This window comes from Puma concolor, chromosome C1, assembly GCF_028749965.1.
Source record: "Puma concolor isolate L17-30 chromosome C1, mPumCon1.1.hap2, whole genome shotgun sequence".
NCBI classification, from domain to species: domain Eukaryota; kingdom Metazoa; phylum Chordata; class Mammalia; order Carnivora; family Felidae; genus Puma; species Puma concolor.
This window is the reverse complement of record NC_141674.1, coordinates 30,604,430-30,620,994: the sequence shown is the minus strand read 5'-3', so window position 1 is coordinate 30,620,994 and position 16,565 is coordinate 30,604,430. Positions and strand designations below refer to the sequence as shown.

Here is a 16,565-nt window from a genome sequence, read left to right as displayed (position 1 = left end):
TGATGTTCTCTGCTTGCCAGTGGCTATAATAAATGCAGAATGTTGGAAAAATTACTAGCCAACTGCCAGCCCCAACACTGGGTGGCCTTCTGAGGAAAAGCCCACTTCAGGAGGTCCCTTCTGCCTTTTAGATTCTCTCAAATACAGTCATTTCTGGTCAAGAACAGGGGCCTGGCTTTAGCTGTGGACACATCTGCTCTTAGAAGGCATGGCTGCAGGCAGCTACAGTGGCAGGAGGGAAAGGAAAGAGTAGCAGAAAATCTGCAGGTCTCTCTTTGGACATCACATCTGTGTGCTGCTCTCATTATCTGCTTTCCTTGGGGAGCAGTGAAGCACCACCCAGAGGCTGCTGTCCCCCAGTTCTAAGCCTGGCCACTCCCCTTCCCCTTTCACCCCAGTGCACATGGATGGGGGCAGGCACTTACCTGCCCGATTTGTTCTGGCACCTGTGGAGGCTGGGGAAGAACTATTGCTGGTATCACCAGCGAGGGATGTGCGGCTAGAGTGAAGGGCTGGGGTTGGTCGTTTCAGCTTGCTCCCTGTTGATGGAATAACCTTAAAAAAAATTTTTTTAACAAGTTCTATTTACTAGGTGAAATTTTTGAAATTCAATCTGAAAAGGTCTATTTAAGCCTCCTTACACCTAACTGATTGAAAAGCAAATTAAAAGTCCAGGAAAACAAAGATTTTTGAAAGTGTCCTACGTCATATAGTTTGAGGATTCCACCCCAGAAAAGGTCTTATGTTCCAATTCAAAATTTCATGTCTTCTATATTTCTACTAGAAAGTTCCTGACAAATTTCCACCAGAAATGGCCAAAAAAAATCCAAATAATCCTGAGTGTCGAAGTGTTGGGGCTAGAAATTTCAAATATGCGTTCTAGCTCTAAATATTTCATATGGAGATGCCAATATCACTCCAACCTCTCTCACTGGATGGGTGCAGGAACTTCAGTCAAACCAAGATCTTTCAGTCCATTTCCCTCACTGGAAAAACTGCAGATAAGCACACTCTTTCTTTTTCAATCCACTGAGCCACCATGGTCTCCTCACTATTCCTCCCACCCTGTTTCTGTGTGGCTCACTCCCTTGTTTCTTTTGGGCGGACTGGCTGAATGACCCATCAGAGAGGTCTTGCCTCACTACTAGAGTGACACTCTAACTTTCTATTTTCTTCCCCTGCTTTATTTTCTGGCATATCACTCATTACCACCTGACATACGATAGATATCCTTGTTTGTGGTTTGTCTCGCCTGTATTAAAGTGTAAGCTCCATGAAAGCAGGGACTTTGTTCACTGTCACATCCTCAGCACCTAAAACAGTGTCTGGCACAGAAGAGGGGCTCAATAAAAACTTGCCGAATGAATAAATCATGTGTAGAAGCACTTCCTAATGGAAAAAGAGCTGGACAGATACACGTTATTACTACTGCTACCAGCAGGAGAAACATTTCCCATTTGAGTGTTTTGTTTTAAGACAGTAGTAGACTTAATTTGGAAGTCCTCATTAAGAATTTTTAAGTCTGTTTTAAATATCACTCATACCATAACACTATTCTAATTTTTCTTTGAAATAAATTGTGTAAACTGTTTTCCAGGACCTTTAAGATGTTCATACAAATGGAAGAGTAAAGCAACCTGTTTTCACTGTGTTTCTCATATTTAATTTAGGGAAAAAAAGCAAAAGCGACAGAAAGTGATTAACGGTCAAGCGCAAACGCTCCTGGCCCACACAGGAGGAGGAGCACCAGTTTCAGAAGCTACTGCTCGTGAGCATGCCGCTGGCGAGACCGCAGCCCTGGAGGCCCTGGGCTGGAGTCCACGTAGGGAAGCGGCCTGTAGAAAATACCCACAGGTAAGGAAAGATGAAACCTCGAAATGAGCAAAAGGTAAAACCTTAAGATGAAACAAAAAGGCTGATCTATTAGAATCCTGTGAGCATTTTGTACTTTATAAATACATTTAAAATTTTAGAACTTTTGAGACTTTCATGAAACTGGAGCCATTAAGGAAGAAGGAAAGCAAGATAAGCAGGTAGAGTCCTGGGGTTTTGGTGGCAGGAGGTCCCCAGATCATGTTCTAAACCAGACAGATTTCTGAACTGGAGCTTTAGCTCAGAGCGGATGAATCCCAAAGCAGCAGCCCATTCACAGGCACTGGCTTCTTACATCTCCTGCCTTCGCCTTCTGGGGCTGAAGCTTTGCATGACTGAAGGCAATGCTATCTTTTGAGGCACAAGGAACCAGTATTTCCCAGCAGGAGCTAGAATGCAAATTTTCCCGCTATCAGACAAGCCACTAGCCCATGTTTTGTTTCTGAAACACTGCTCTTCCACAAATGCTTTGGGCATTTTAATGACTGCACTCAAACATGCTTAACTGCCAGCATGTGTATTCAAATCAAGGCTTCAGACACCCAAGTGACTAGGCCACTAGTCACACATCCGCGTGACTTAAATTCAGAAGTTAAAATCTGAGCCTTGGAGCAGTGTTCGCTGATGCAGTGTTTGGCTGAAGAAGGCAGCACCCGCCCCTCACACCAGTTTGGCAGTATCAACCACCCTGAGGACATGGCTCAGGGCAGGGGACGCCAGCCGCTCTTCTGTTCTAGCAAAGATAGAACACTGCTGAACATGCACCGTAGTTGAATTTCAAGTGTTCATAACTCGTCTGTGTATCTGAGGTTTGGAGACTCCAAGAGGCCCGAGTTTTATGAATAATATCCATCAACGAATCACCAGGAATGACAATTGTTCATCACCCTGGAAAAACATCATTCTAAACACTGGCAGCAAGTTGTTAATCCAGTTTTAGGCATCTCTTGTTTATCTCCAATTTTGGTGAATCCGAGTTAGAAACCCCTGAAAAGCACTTGACTAGATGAATCGGCTGTGAGAGCAAGCACCACACAGATGGAAAAGAGCATGGACTTGTGTCAGGAAGAGGAGCCGATCCAGTTCTTGGCATTAGCGAGGGCCTCGTCGTGACCGTGTCCTTAGTCAGCAAAACCATACTCTACCTCGGGGCTGGGCAGCTGGAGGTCAGGATAATGGCTGTCCCTGACAGGGGTGCCAGCTTTACTGTTTACCAACCAGGGTTTGTCATAACAGCGAGGGAACTGAAGTGGAGTCTGCGAAACGGAAATCCAAAGGGAAGGATGGGAACAATTGAAAATGGAACAGAAAAGAAGCAAATTGGGAACACAAAAAAATAAATAGAAGACACTGAATTTTAAAGAAACAGAAAACAAAACAAAACGTGCATCAGTTTAACAGGATAAAAGGGACCAGGCAGAAAGGCAACAGCATACTTCATAAGTAACCCATCAAAACAACCAAATTTATTCGCTGGCTTCAGCTGCACAGAGAGTGCCTGGATTTCCAAAATTAGTAATTCTGGATGGGAGATTATGTGGAAAGAAGTGTTTCTGACTTAACGATCTGAGTTCATATTTTAATAATGTCCTTCAAAGTAAAATCTTAAAGGTCCTGTTCTCTACTGGGGCCTGGAGAGGCTGGTCTAGGTAGAGCTTGGTCAGTATATCTTCATGTTCCTCTCCTGGCTGGAGGCGTTCAGAGGCTACACTTAACACCAAACTTCTGTAAATATGGGAACAGGGACAAAGGCCATAAGAGAGGTCAGTGTCAGTACATACCTTGGTACCACTGGCTGGGGTGGCTGGAGAAGACGGCATGGATGTACAGCTGTGGTTACTCTGACTAGCACTGGAGCTGGAGCGGGTGGGGGAGGCAGCCCGCGAAGATGGTTTGGACCTTCGACCCCGTGATCGGAAAGGGGTCATTCCCTGGGATGCCCCCTCAGGCAGGATGAATTTCTCTCTAAGTTCGATGTTAGTTCTACCTCGTGCTAAAAAGGAACAAACACACACATACAATGTCAGTTAATCTTAAAAAAAAAAAAAATGTGTCTTTGATGGTCATACAGCTGCTTGACCCCATGATAACAGCTATGTAAGTTATAGATTTAGTACTATCTGTGGATTCTTTTAAAATAAATTCATGATTTGTCAGTCTGTCATGATTCTTACCCATAGCAATGAAGTAATAATACTCATTGGTTTGCCATGATAAAGAATTTTATATAAGAGATAGCATCTCATTCTGTGGTAATGATCTTGCCATGTCACTGTCCCCTGGGGTAAGCACACCGTAATGGGTCAAAGAAAGCAGATGCAGCAGTGCACAAACCTCTGACATTAGATCAAAACCCCTCTTTTCTCTCTCATAGTACATGTGTACTTTTTGCTCAGATTTTTGCAGGACAGTGGAGAAAAACAGATCATTGCAATCAACATTGTCCAGACTCTTATTTGAATTCAGTTGCTAACAATCCTCAGGGAAGCGGTCCAGGAACTCAGGATGGTAAAAAGACTGGGATAAAATCATTAAGAAGTAAACATGTGGGAGGAGAGAGAGAAAGATTGAGACCATGCACAAAACTTGCCAGTGAGAAATGTGAGATCAAAAACTGAAAGCGACAAGAAGCTTAAGGGACAATGGTGAGTGGCAGGAATGTCAGGTGGGAGGCGATCTGGAAACTGCTCTGAAGGCCAACAGGTGCTGTCCCATGGTTTTCTGGAGCTGTATAACCAGAACTTAAAATTTGGATTCGGTCAGAGGATTCCAAGGATGACCAACGTAAATGTGAAAGACACTGCTAATTTAAAAGAAATAATTCCTCTGGAATATGTCCTTAGATTATTTCTCACCAAAAGGGTTTATCCTGTAATAACTTCCTCCCTCCTTCATCTATCCTAAACTGTTCACTTTTTAGAATACGCTAGATAGATCTGAACAACAGGACCTCTGGTGAAACTTGGGAAAAGAACTGTTATAAACAAAATGTTTGTCATTCTTTTCTAGTAAGATTTTTCACTCTGGCCAGGAACCATGGGTTTAGCAGATTTGAGGTACCTGTGCCCACCCCCCTCTTCTGCCCAAACCTGCAGGTTTTCAAGGGAACTGAGGAATTTTGGTACAATGAGATTTTAAATCAGGTTTCATGGGTGTCCAAGCAGTGTATTACCAAATTCCTAGATCAAATTCTTCTCAATATATTATGTTGACATAACATATCAAAGCGTCAGGTTAAAAGGGCCAATGTGGGTATCAAAACCTGAGTTACAATCTAGGCTCAACTACCAACCAGGTCTTCCTGCCCTGGGCCTCAGTTTCCTCCGGCTGATCCCATTGTCTCGATGGCCTATGAACGCTGTTTCCTTCCTCCTCAGGCCCCAACAGCATGTGCCCCTCAAGGCTCATTCCTTGTCCCTGGGTTCTCTACTCATGCATTTTCTGGACTTCAGTGTTTTCCCCTGTGTCTACACTAAAGATTCTCCAAGAGAATTTCCTTCAGCACTAACATGGGAACTTCAGTAAGAGTTCTCATCACTAATAACTGTGGGTTCAGGACTTACATTTCTTTATTTTGTGTTTGCTGAAGTGCCCAGCGTAACAGTGGACACACAACAAAGGCACTAAGATAATAGTGATGAATAAAAATCATTACTTAGCTGAGGATTCACCCCAAAAGAAATGCTTATGTCCCTGGGCTGTACAGAACTTCAGTCGTGTAATTTAAACCTAGTAAACATTTAACAGTTTACTTGTGCACTGGCTCCCCCAGACAAAAACAACAGAGTGATACAAGAGGAAGACTCTGAAGCAGGACCTCAGGTGAGCGCCACAGCATTACATTTAAAATGTAATGATATGATATCATGTTGCTCGTGCACTGCACAATTTACAGAATGTGATCACAAGCAGTAGGGCACTTGACTGTCACCAGGGACCTGTTAGCATCCCTGTCACAGACAAAGGAACTGAAGCACTCACAAGGCTGAGGTCAAGGAGAGCTGTGGTAGGGCTAGGACTAGAAGCCACGTCTCCACCTGAGCTCTCTCCCCGCCCCACGCTCCTCACATCCTCATCTACACTAGCGGTTCTCCACTCGTCCCTTACCTCACTCAGGCTCCCGTCCCCACCACAGCACCTAAATCACTCTGCCAAGTTATTACTGATAGCTTTAAACTGTACAAAGGTTGAAATATACAGAAAAGTACAACGAGAATAAAAATTCCTTCATCTTACAACCTAAGGGACATCACTTACAATGATGGTGTGTCTTTATTCCTGTGCACAACTGTGTATGTGTACATATATAATTTAATACAAAAACATCAGGAGCATTCCTCCATGCTTGACAGGTCTTGCTGCATGGCCTTATTTCATCATATGGACATCAATTTATTTAACCAACCCTACTAGTTATATTTTTAATTTGCTTACAATTTCTTAAACATCATATACAATGTCGTGACAAACTACTCGTAAAAGGTTTTTGTGCATATCGATGATTTCCTTAGGATAAATTTCTGTTAAGTGCATTTTCTGGGGAGAAAGAATGCACACAAGATTTTTGATACTTCTCAATTGATCTCCCAAATTTTATACCAACATACACTCTCCAAAATAATGCAGGAGTATACTGAAATTACTTCCTTCTGGCTAATGCTGTTATTCACATGTGCACACATATACATGTACAGATAAAAATCTAATAATCTGACAAGTAAAAACACCTCTCTGCTGTTGTAATTTCCATGTGGGGGGATAACTGCTCTTGTCTTGAAATACTCTCTTCCCTTGGCTCCCAGGACACTCTCTCTCCTGCTTTTCCTCCTTCCCGCCCATTATCAAACACTGATGTCCCCTGCTTCTGTCTGTAGTCCTGTTCTCCCTCTTAGTTTTTTAACCCGGTGGCGATGAGCTCACCGACCTGACACCTCATTGCCATCATACAGTCGTGCCTGACTCCAAACGTGTCCCGTGAGCAGACCCTTTGCTGGATCACAGAATCTTATACCCAGTGACTGATTAGACATGATCAGAGCCAGAAACCAGGGGGGTAGTGTAGGTCTCTCCTTCCTGATGGCAGTTTGGCCTCCTGATTCTATCCTCTAAAGCTCATCAAATCCCCAGTGCATTCCCACACCCCCAAACCTCCTTACACTTATGTGGATCATGGGCTATCTCTTCCACCATGCACGGGATATAACAGGCTTCCAACTGGTCTCATTTCTCATCTCATCCCCTAGAACTGAATTTCTAAATAAAAACCTGATAACTCTAAATGGCCCAAAATCCTTCCATGGTCTTCCATTGTTTACAGCAGAATTTCCCAAACTAAGGTTTTCTGAGAGGGTTCCTACAAAAAGAGCTTAATAAACACCTTCCCCCTTTGGAAGAGCCTTAATGAGATTAGCATTTTGTGAGCTCTAGGGAGACCTACAGTAAAGAAACCTGCCTTAGCTTTAAGCCAGTGTTTTCCAAAAACACTTAACTGTAATTTTTTGAAGATCACATATTGGAGACCAGGGCCCGAAGGCAACCATTCTAGTTTTTCAACACCAAAGGGGCCACCATTTTCTAAGGGACTTAGGCTGGCCACATGATGTTGGCTAGAACAGGCTGGCCAGTCACAATTGAGTTCTTAGCTCCTGTTTAATGGATATGGAAGTTCAGTTTTACAAGATAAAAAGAGGTCTGTGGATGTGTGATGGTAGCACAACAGTGTGAATGTACTTAATGCTGCTGAACGCTTCGAAAATAGTTAAGATGATAAATTTATGTTATGTATATTTTACAATAAAAAGAAAAGGAAAACAATCAGTTCTAAGCCAAATTGTCTTTTAAATCTTCATGAATGAAGTGTTCTAGATCTCCACTTATTTGGAGGAACTAATCTGTCTAGTGCTCAAAAACATATATAGTACCCTAAAAGTAGATCTGTTCTTAGGCAGGGCACTGTTTTCATCTCTATCCAAAACATCACGATCTCCTTTGCCATGGATGAATTCAGAAACTGAAACCTCCAATTTTGGCAATGTTGGGAACCTACCTAGTTGAATATTTTCACTGTATGTTTGGCTAAAGCAATGTGCGGTTTGAGAGCTCTCTCACTTTATTTTTTTAAGTTTATTTTCAGAGAGAGAGGCAGAGAGAGAGAGAGGCAGAGAGAATCCCAAGCAGGCTCTGCGCTGTCAGCACAGAGCCCTAGGTGGGGCTCAAACTCATGACCAGGAGATCATGACCTGAGCTGAAATCAAGAGTTGATGCTTAATTGACTGAGCCACCCAGGCGCTCCTCTCTTACTTTTTGTTTTAAATTTATTTTGAGAGACAGAAGAGTGAGTGGGGTAGGAGCAGGGAGAGAGAGAATCTCAAGCAGACTCTGCACTGTCAGCCTGGAGCCTGACACAGGGCTCGAATCCACGAACTATGAGATCATGAGCACAAACCATAGTCATGCTCAACCGACTGAGCCACCCAGGTGCCTCTCTCACTCACCTTTTTAAGCAGCTATGTAGCAGGAGGTAACAAATGACTGTGTGTGTTAGTATTATACTGTCATAAATTTTGTTCTATCCTCAGTCTAACATTCTCTATGGTCTAGACAGCCAAGGAAATGCAACACAAATGAATATAAAATCTACCCTAAGTGGTGCTTCTCGAAGCCACATGAATCTTCACAGAATCCTAGATAGCTTCAAGAACTCTCCTCTGTGATATTCACGCCCTCCCCAGTCACTTCTTACATCCACCACAGCCCATAAGTGTTCACCTCCTAGTGCAATTTTTTGATTAGAAATACTCATCCTGTCACTGGTAGAGTTATGATAACTAAGACTGCTGGGCAGTTCTGTACTCTGCAATCAGCCCAATCGAGAGGATTACTGAGTGCTAGGAGGTCATTCCTGGAGAGGCATAGAGGAAAGCCTTACCTTGTTTTCTCCAAGGGATGCTGAAAAGGCTACTATTTTCCACAGAATACAGGTACTAGACGGCCCTCCCAAACTTTCTTGGGGTTCCAGTTTTTAGCTATTAATGTAAGGACAAAGCAAGCAGTGTTCCCCTTGGCCATCAGCATAAAGTTATTGTAAACAGAGCAAGTAAAGCAGGCAGCAAACAGGCAACCAGATTCCAAAATGTCACATGCAGTATCTCTTCTGTTTATTTGTTTAGTCCAATCACACAAGACCCCCCCCCAAAAAAAACACGAACCAAACAAACAAAAAAAAAACCAACCCCAAAATCTTACTAATAGGTTTAGAAAAAAAATAATGTTGTCTTACTGAGTTATGGTTAAAATCCTATATATACATTGCTCCTGCTCCTGATGTAAAACCATGAAAGAGGACTTTTATATCAAGGAAATTAGTTTGCAACATAGTAACTTCTAAAACTGATTAAACACTTTCAAGTTTTTATCAGAATAGGTGCTTTTAAAATTAACTTTTTTTTAATTAATGAAAATTATTTTTGTTTACTGGAGTAATTGCAGAATGAGTTAAAATAAAAGAAGCTACTTATGGGCATATCTGAATTCATGTGAGAACTGCACCCTTTAGCTCTAAACACTTCAAAATAGGACTATAAATCACTTCCAAAGAAGTTATGTAACTGTACTGTAAACATTTCTACCAGGTTTATAAATATGCCTCACCAATTTAATTACACAGGCCGAACCAGCAATCCACACACACAAAGGGGAGGTGGTGGGTATGCCAGCCTCTGAGACACATGGCACCTTGATCAGGAGCACACACTTTAGAGCCAGACTGTCTTGGAACTGAATCCTGTTCTGCCATTTATTACTTGTCTGTCCTCAGGTAAGTTATTTAACTTTTCTGTGCTTTAGTTTCCTATTCTGTAAAATGGAGACAATATTGGTCTGCACCTCATAGCCGTGTAAATGTGTTATCATCTGTAAACTGCTTATAACAGCGTGTGGCATCTAAAAAGCTATGTAAGTATTTGTTAAATGTACAGAAACTCTGAACAAATTCCATGGGTACTGTTTCAACAGAAGGGTTCTATGCTCCATCAACTTATAACAGTTAGAAAAGCTAGGGCTTGGCTATTTCAAAGCATTCGTAAAGGCAGCAGATGCCACAGAGCCAAGAGGCACCACAGTTTAAGAAGCAAAGCCATTCTCAGTGGGCTGGGGTGTGGGTTAGGGGGACAAAGCTTAAAAGCCAACCTATGGGAGACTGACTGGAAATCGAAGAGCTGGAATCAGAGCGCTTTATTTTACTCCCAGGATGGTGAACTAGAATAAAAAAATAAACAAACACAAAGAAACAGAGACAGAGCAGGAAACGCAGAAACTGGTCAAGAAAGACAAACTGGCAGACAGTGGAGGAGCCTCCTGTATACCCACATGCAGCTTGGCCAGCAGGAAAAGGGAAAGGCCGCAGTTGAAGAGGGTTTAGCCACCGGAACCTGATCCCCTCTCCTCTGTTGCAGCCCTCACATGCCTGTAGCTGCAGCTGCCATCGTTCGCATGAAATTTCCCATCTTCTTTTGCCTTTGGGCTGGCATGCCCACCCTTTCAAGTTCAGCACCCCAGGGTCTTGCTTCAGTGATCACCTGTCTTAGAAGCATCTGCGCTGAGGGCTAGGTGTTCATTATCCCCTCTCCTAGCCATGGGAGATGCAGTCCTTCCCTGCATGGGAGGAGCCCAACACCCTCCCCAAGTTTCCGGCATAGGAATCAGGAGCACTAACCAGGAACTTCAGAGGCTTCATTAGGCTCCTTTCCAGGCTAGTGTTAATTTAACACCTCAAACCAAAACACTGGAAGATGCCAATAAATTCCTAATTCTTGTTACTGTATCTCAAGACCTGTCTCCCCTGACAGCATCCACCTCTCCGGCTTTCTCTTCTTGGTCTACTCAGGCACCCTCAAGTTCCAGTCTATGCTGGTGGAGTGACACCTAGGTAGCTTAACAAAGTAAAACCCAAACAGACCCACTACCAACACTTTGTGTAAGCATGAAAGATAAAGATCAGCGGTGAGGGAGTACCTAATGTGTAATTTATGTTCAGGAAGGTTCCTTACCTCGGCAGGGATCATTTTTCACTAAAAATTCATCCAGGGCCATCCATCCTCCACCAACTCGGACCATCACTGTGCTGCGCAGGATGCGGACCAGCCGCAGCTGCTGAGAGTCTCCAAACTGCAGGACCAAGGGGACAGTGATGAGTGAGTGTGTCCTAGAGCAGGCCGAGGCCTTCTTCCCAGAGCAGACTGTATTCAGACATGACACATGACAGTTTGACAGTCTGCAGGAGAATTTTAACTATTTGGCATTTTTCACAAAAGAATTTAAAATATGGAACAGCTGAGATATCAAGGTAAAGACCAGTGTCTTTCTATTGGGATCAAGTTAGCTTTTGGTAGTCATGCCTCTACTGTAGGGCAGGGCAGAGGATGGACAAATGTTAGTTCACCTCAGTTCTTTTAAACATTCTGCCCAAATTAAAACCCAGTAGTAAAATTCTTTGTTACGTTAGTTTGCTTTCATAAATGGTAGACATAAAGTAGATGTCAACTTCTGAATACAGTGCGCTCAAAAGGTAAATGAAGAACAGCAAATACTATTTCAAGCCTTAAGGAAACCCTTGCAAAGCCATCATTATTACGAGCTTAGAAGGAAAACTGATTTTCCACACAAGGTTTTCAGAAATAAGCCCTCTATATTCTCTAATTGTGAGGTCACCAAGCAGACAGTTTCTTCAGCTAAACAAATGATTATAGAATTTTACTAAAAAATTTAGTTGAAGAAAATAAAATTTTAATCTACCATGATTATATAGTATTCAACAATCAATTTCAGAGATTAAGACAAGTATGACTTTCTGATATTTATTTTTTCCTTTTTCCTCACCTAACATCCCTATTTCTTAGCCCCGTTAACATATGGAGTTTCCTACTGAATAAATTACCCTCTTCCTAAAATAAGAGGCAACAAAAGAGAATCATGCGGAGATCCCAAAACAAAAATCAAACATTTGGTTGGATAAATAGCATTCCTAAAATTATTTAATTCAAGGAGAATGCTGGGGTTGGGGTGGGGGCGGGGGAGTGAAGGGACTAATTAGTTAATTTACATTTTTAAACTTATAAAGAAGAACCACAACTTTGAAACAAGGCATAAAAATTGAAAATGCCAGAAAGGATGTTTGAGAAAGGCACATAACCAACCTCCCTGAAAATTAATATATTTGCAGTAATTCTCTGTATTACTCTGCACTGGCTCAAGTGCACTGTTTATATAGGCAGCAAGGTGACTGAAAAGTATTACCCCCCTCCCCAATCCTTTACTTTGAAAATGACTCCATTTTTGAATGACTATATCTCTCACCTACAGTTGTTAAGATTTTATACAGAGTGACCACAGCAACAGCATGGTGTAATATAAAAAGCACTGAAATGGGTGCTCAGAGATGTGAGGGAATAAACGTCCTGTCCTGGGAAGGAAGCTGCCTCTTGGGCCTCTGAGGGTGCCTCCCTCATCAGCTGGCCCAGCAGAAGAAACGGGGAGGCACCGCAAGAGGAATGGAGAATCCCACCACAACCAAGAGCAGTGACGCCAGAGTCACTAGTCGGGGTTCTCTCTGGCTTGGTGAGGAGAGGGAGGAAGTAAGGAACTCACTACATCCTCCACAGTGAGTCAGGAAGGGACTCCAAGAAGTACCTTATCCTTCTATTACTGTGCCCTGTACTTTATCTGTCAGTGCTTAGAATTACTTCACTTGACTCATTCCTCTTTAGTCCTAATTTTTTTTTCTGAAGTACTCTCTGAAAGATTCTAACTTGTTTCTGCTGAGCTGTAAGGAAAAGGGGGTTTGATCCAAGCCAGCAGCAAAAGTGGCTGGGGGGAGTTGAGGCCAGAGTAGAAGGGGCCATAGCAGCTCTAAAAATGGGGAGCTGTGCAAACCTGGCAAAGCTGGGCAGTGAGGAAGAGTCCCCAAAAATGTCTTGGGGTGACAGTAACTTGTTTCCTTCTCTTCACTGGAAAATCCCTTACAGTGACCTGGGTTCTTGCAGTGGCTCTGACACTAGCTGTGTGACTATCAGCATGGGATCCTTTGGGTCTCAGGTGCCTCATGCACAAAATGAACTCCAGGACTCTGTTTCCAATATTGGAGCTAACTCATCTGACCCTTACTGTCAGTGGAGCAGTAGAGGAGGAGGTCACTGCCACTTCAAGGACCCGCCGGCTGTGTGTGCAGGTTATTAGCAAACAGGTACAACTTTTAGGTATGACTTGGCACTTTCATGCAATGACATTTTAAACCCAGTTTCTTTCTATCCTCTGTTCTTCCCACTGGCCCAGAATGTTACTGGAGTGAATGACTGTTGCAATACCTAGAACCTAATATTGACTGAAGGCCTCAAATAAGCTCTTAGTGGTTCTGATTTCATATCACAAGACAGACTTTACCCATGCAACTTCCTTCCATTTGAAGGCACAGGACCCCAGAGCCCTCAAAAGATCTGTATGGTTAGAATTACCAAGCGGAGTCAAAAGCATTTAATCTTTTCTTGCAAGTCTAATTTGATCCCTGAGATTTTGGCTGGCTGGACATAATCAGCACACTTGAGGCTATGGTCAATCATGACTGCTACACTATAGTTCTCAGGCACCTTATAGTTATAAAACATGTAAATACAAGTAAATATTAATAAGGTCTTTAAATAGATGCAGTACTTAAGTACCCCAAGACTTTTTTGATTTATTGTACATTATAAAATTTGTGTTAACTGTCAAAAGACTGGTATAAATCAGAACTGTGCTGTTTGGTATTCTGATTTCCAAAACAGAAGTATAAGACCAGGTTGCTTTTAGAAACACGTTGGATTGATACCACAGCTTCAAATTCCCCTGAATCACATTACTTCAAACTCAGTCCAGCATAATACCATTTTTAGCCAATCTAATTTTAAATGGAAAATTTCATCTCCTTTAAAAAATAACGTACTTCTATCCTGCTGCTAAGACAGCTTTACAATATCAGCCCTGTTAGCAGTTTCTCCACTTGGTAAGACAACCAGATGTGACCCAGGCATGCTTCAGATTATGTCCTCTCCCCACAGCAAAGAACAGGCAGCACGAGCTACACAGACCATTTCCACCGAGGAGAATGTTGCAAGGCACACTGTACCTGATTGCCGAGGAAGAACTATAGACAAAAGAGTAAAGGATGGAGGAAATGGAAGAAAAAAAAAAACAGAACATTTTGTCAAATTAACACTAAGGAACAAAAATCATGCAATCACGTTACCAGTCTTCAAGCATATTCTTCGAGAGCTCCTGCCACAGGGGCGTGGTTTTACAAATTAATTAAGACCTAACTTTTCCACTCTATTGCTCTTGTTAATTCATGTCTCTCAAAGGCATTAAAAAAACAACAAGAAAATAAAAAGCAATAAGCAAGCACAAGATTGCTTAAAGTTTTATTAACTAGATGCCCTGGACTGGATCCAAGGCACAATCACCTAACACTCGCCAGCTAAAGAGCAGCCCAGGGTGGTTTTGGTGTACTTGGAAGACACTTTAACGTACTGATGGAACCTAGATTCCCTGTTTCTAACTCAGTACAAAAAGCTGTACAATCTGAACCCTCTTTACCAATCCTAGATTTTCCTTAGGACTTCAGAGAATCCAGATAAGCTGCTGAATATATTTAGAAGTGCTGTTTCAGATCCCTCCTATGCCCCAAGCCAGGTCCCAAAAGAAGCTAGAACACAGCATCATTCATGGTCAATTACGTCCACACTCAGCACAGCCTTCCAGGGAAGACTACTGAGGCTGGCGTCCCCTTAGTGCATCAGCTCAGAGCAGACAGAGCATCCTTTGGGACCTTGACAGAGTTCCTCCAGCCCCCTCTGAGCTCGGGAGCCACTCAGGCTCACAATGCTCAGCACTTTGGGGTAATCCGTCAGTCTTCAGGTAATTGTTGCCTTATCTTATGGAACAAGTGTCTCCATTTCCCTAAAGACTTTGGTCAGCAAAAGAGAGAACTTCAATATGTCTCCTATACTGGAACTCAAGTACAAGCCTCTGTTAGCTAAATATGATGGTATTTTTCAGATGGGACTATGTAGGGCACTAAGCTTAGCCCAGCAGGACACCTGACCTCTAGAACCTACAGACAGTGACCACATCTTAAGTCCTACTGGCTCTGGTCCTCCAAGCGTTGGTAGAGGGAAGGTGGGACCATCTGGTCAGCTGTGTGCCAGGTTACTTTCACCTGGAAGGACCATATAGGAGGAACAACTACCACAAAGGACTAGTTTTCTCTTCCTTACCCGATATTTATTCTCTCCAATCTGCTCCACCTGAAACCTTTTTGCACATTTGCACTGAGCCACTTGTCTTGTGACCTATTGGTTGTGAACAACAAAAAAAGAAAAGTGTGAGGGGTAAAACAAGACTTCCTCTTCAGAGAAACAAAGATTTTTACATGTAAACAGAAAGCTATTTGTTATGTCTCTTTTAGATATTTTAGATTTTTGATACATGTATTTATCCTTTATTCCAAATTAATACATGTCACACATTTGTTGGTCATACATTTGTTTCCAAGTTCCTTCAGAAAAATGTGCTAATATGCATGCATCAAAATCAAACCAAGTATAGCAAACTATGAACTGTTTTAAATTTAAACCTAGGAGCCTCAGAGTCCCCAGAGGTCAGTCCTGGGGTGTTCCAGGCCATACCCAAGACCTGCCCCGCTAACCTCTCCTTTTCTAGGATCAATAAATCCTGAGATCTCCATGTGTTACTAATGAATTTGCTATTTTCAATGTGATGGATGAGATTTTCAACATGGAGAAAATTTTTAACTAGGCAGAAAGGTTGGTTGGTATACACCGTGTTAAACATTACTTCACATTTTACTCCTTAAATGCTTTATTCGAAGACCACATGCTCCTGGATACTGACATAGAATGCCCAGGACTGACTGAGAGAGGACTTGTTCTAGGCAACATGGTGTCTGTGAACTGGAATGGGTGTGGTAAGTCTGTGAACATGGGAGGAACCACAGATGTGACTCATTTGAGTAAAAAGTCATCTAGACTGAAAGAGAGAGCTCAATAGCCAGAGATACTCTGGGGAATCATCCTCCAAATGGGAATTTGCCAAACAGGACTCCAAATAATGATCTTGTGACAGTTAAGTCACAGGGCTGATATGGTCATTGCACCCAACCACTATGGTCAAACATGTGCTCAAAATACAGTTATTTCCCATACCTCATCTTCAATTTTATCCGCGTCGGTTGTTGGGCGGTAAGCATCCTTGTTGGGATGCAGAGCAGCCACGAATTCATAGTAATCGATGTAGCCATCTCCATCTCGGTCAAAAATGTCAGCGACAGCAGTCATCTCTAACTTGGTGGTAGGAAACTCTGGAGAAAAGCAATCACATTTGGAACATTTTAACGAACAGTGCTTACTTGGCTTGCTGGAGGGCATATAAATACTTCTTGAAAGAAAAAAACATTTATGTCTTGCTTTTTGCTCAAAAATAATATATGCCCACTTAGAAGATATAATGTTATAAAGATACAGTACCCAGAGACTACTTACTGTTAAGTTTTTGGTGTTTTGATTATAGACTCCCTCCTCCCCCACTCAAAAGAAAAAAAGAAAAGAAAGAAAAAAAGGCAATATTTCAGGTATATTGAAAGATGT

General features: G+C 42.3%; 1 protein-coding gene across 29 annotated transcripts in view; it reads right to left on the bottom strand.

The window, feature by feature from the left end:
- MACF1 (microtubule actin crosslinking factor 1) overlaps positions 1 to 16,565 on the bottom strand; it is a 338,401-nt gene that overhangs the window by 1,883 nt on the left and 319,953 nt on the right. For 14 of the 29 annotated variants that reach the window (XM_086716529.1, XM_086716548.1, XM_086716535.1 and 11 more), the window contains 8 exons: positions 16,125 to 16,279; positions 15,177 to 15,251; positions 14,030 to 14,047; positions 10,920 to 11,037; positions 10,060 to 10,128; positions 3,654 to 3,865; positions 3,018 to 3,128; positions 426 to 555 (listed from right to left, as the gene is read on the bottom strand). In XM_086716529.1, coding sequence (XP_086572655.1) covers positions 426 to 555; positions 3,018 to 3,128; positions 3,654 to 3,865; positions 10,060 to 10,128; positions 10,920 to 11,037; positions 14,030 to 14,047; positions 15,177 to 15,251; positions 16,125 to 16,279 — 888 coding nt within the window. Of the gene's footprint in view, positions 1 to 425; positions 556 to 3,017; positions 3,129 to 3,653; positions 3,866 to 10,059; positions 10,129 to 10,919; positions 11,038 to 14,029; positions 14,048 to 15,158; positions 15,252 to 16,124; positions 16,280 to 16,565 lie in introns of all 29 variants that reach the window. The other 15 variants (XM_086716547.1, XM_086716553.1, XM_086716555.1 and 12 more) reach the window with 8 other exon arrangements.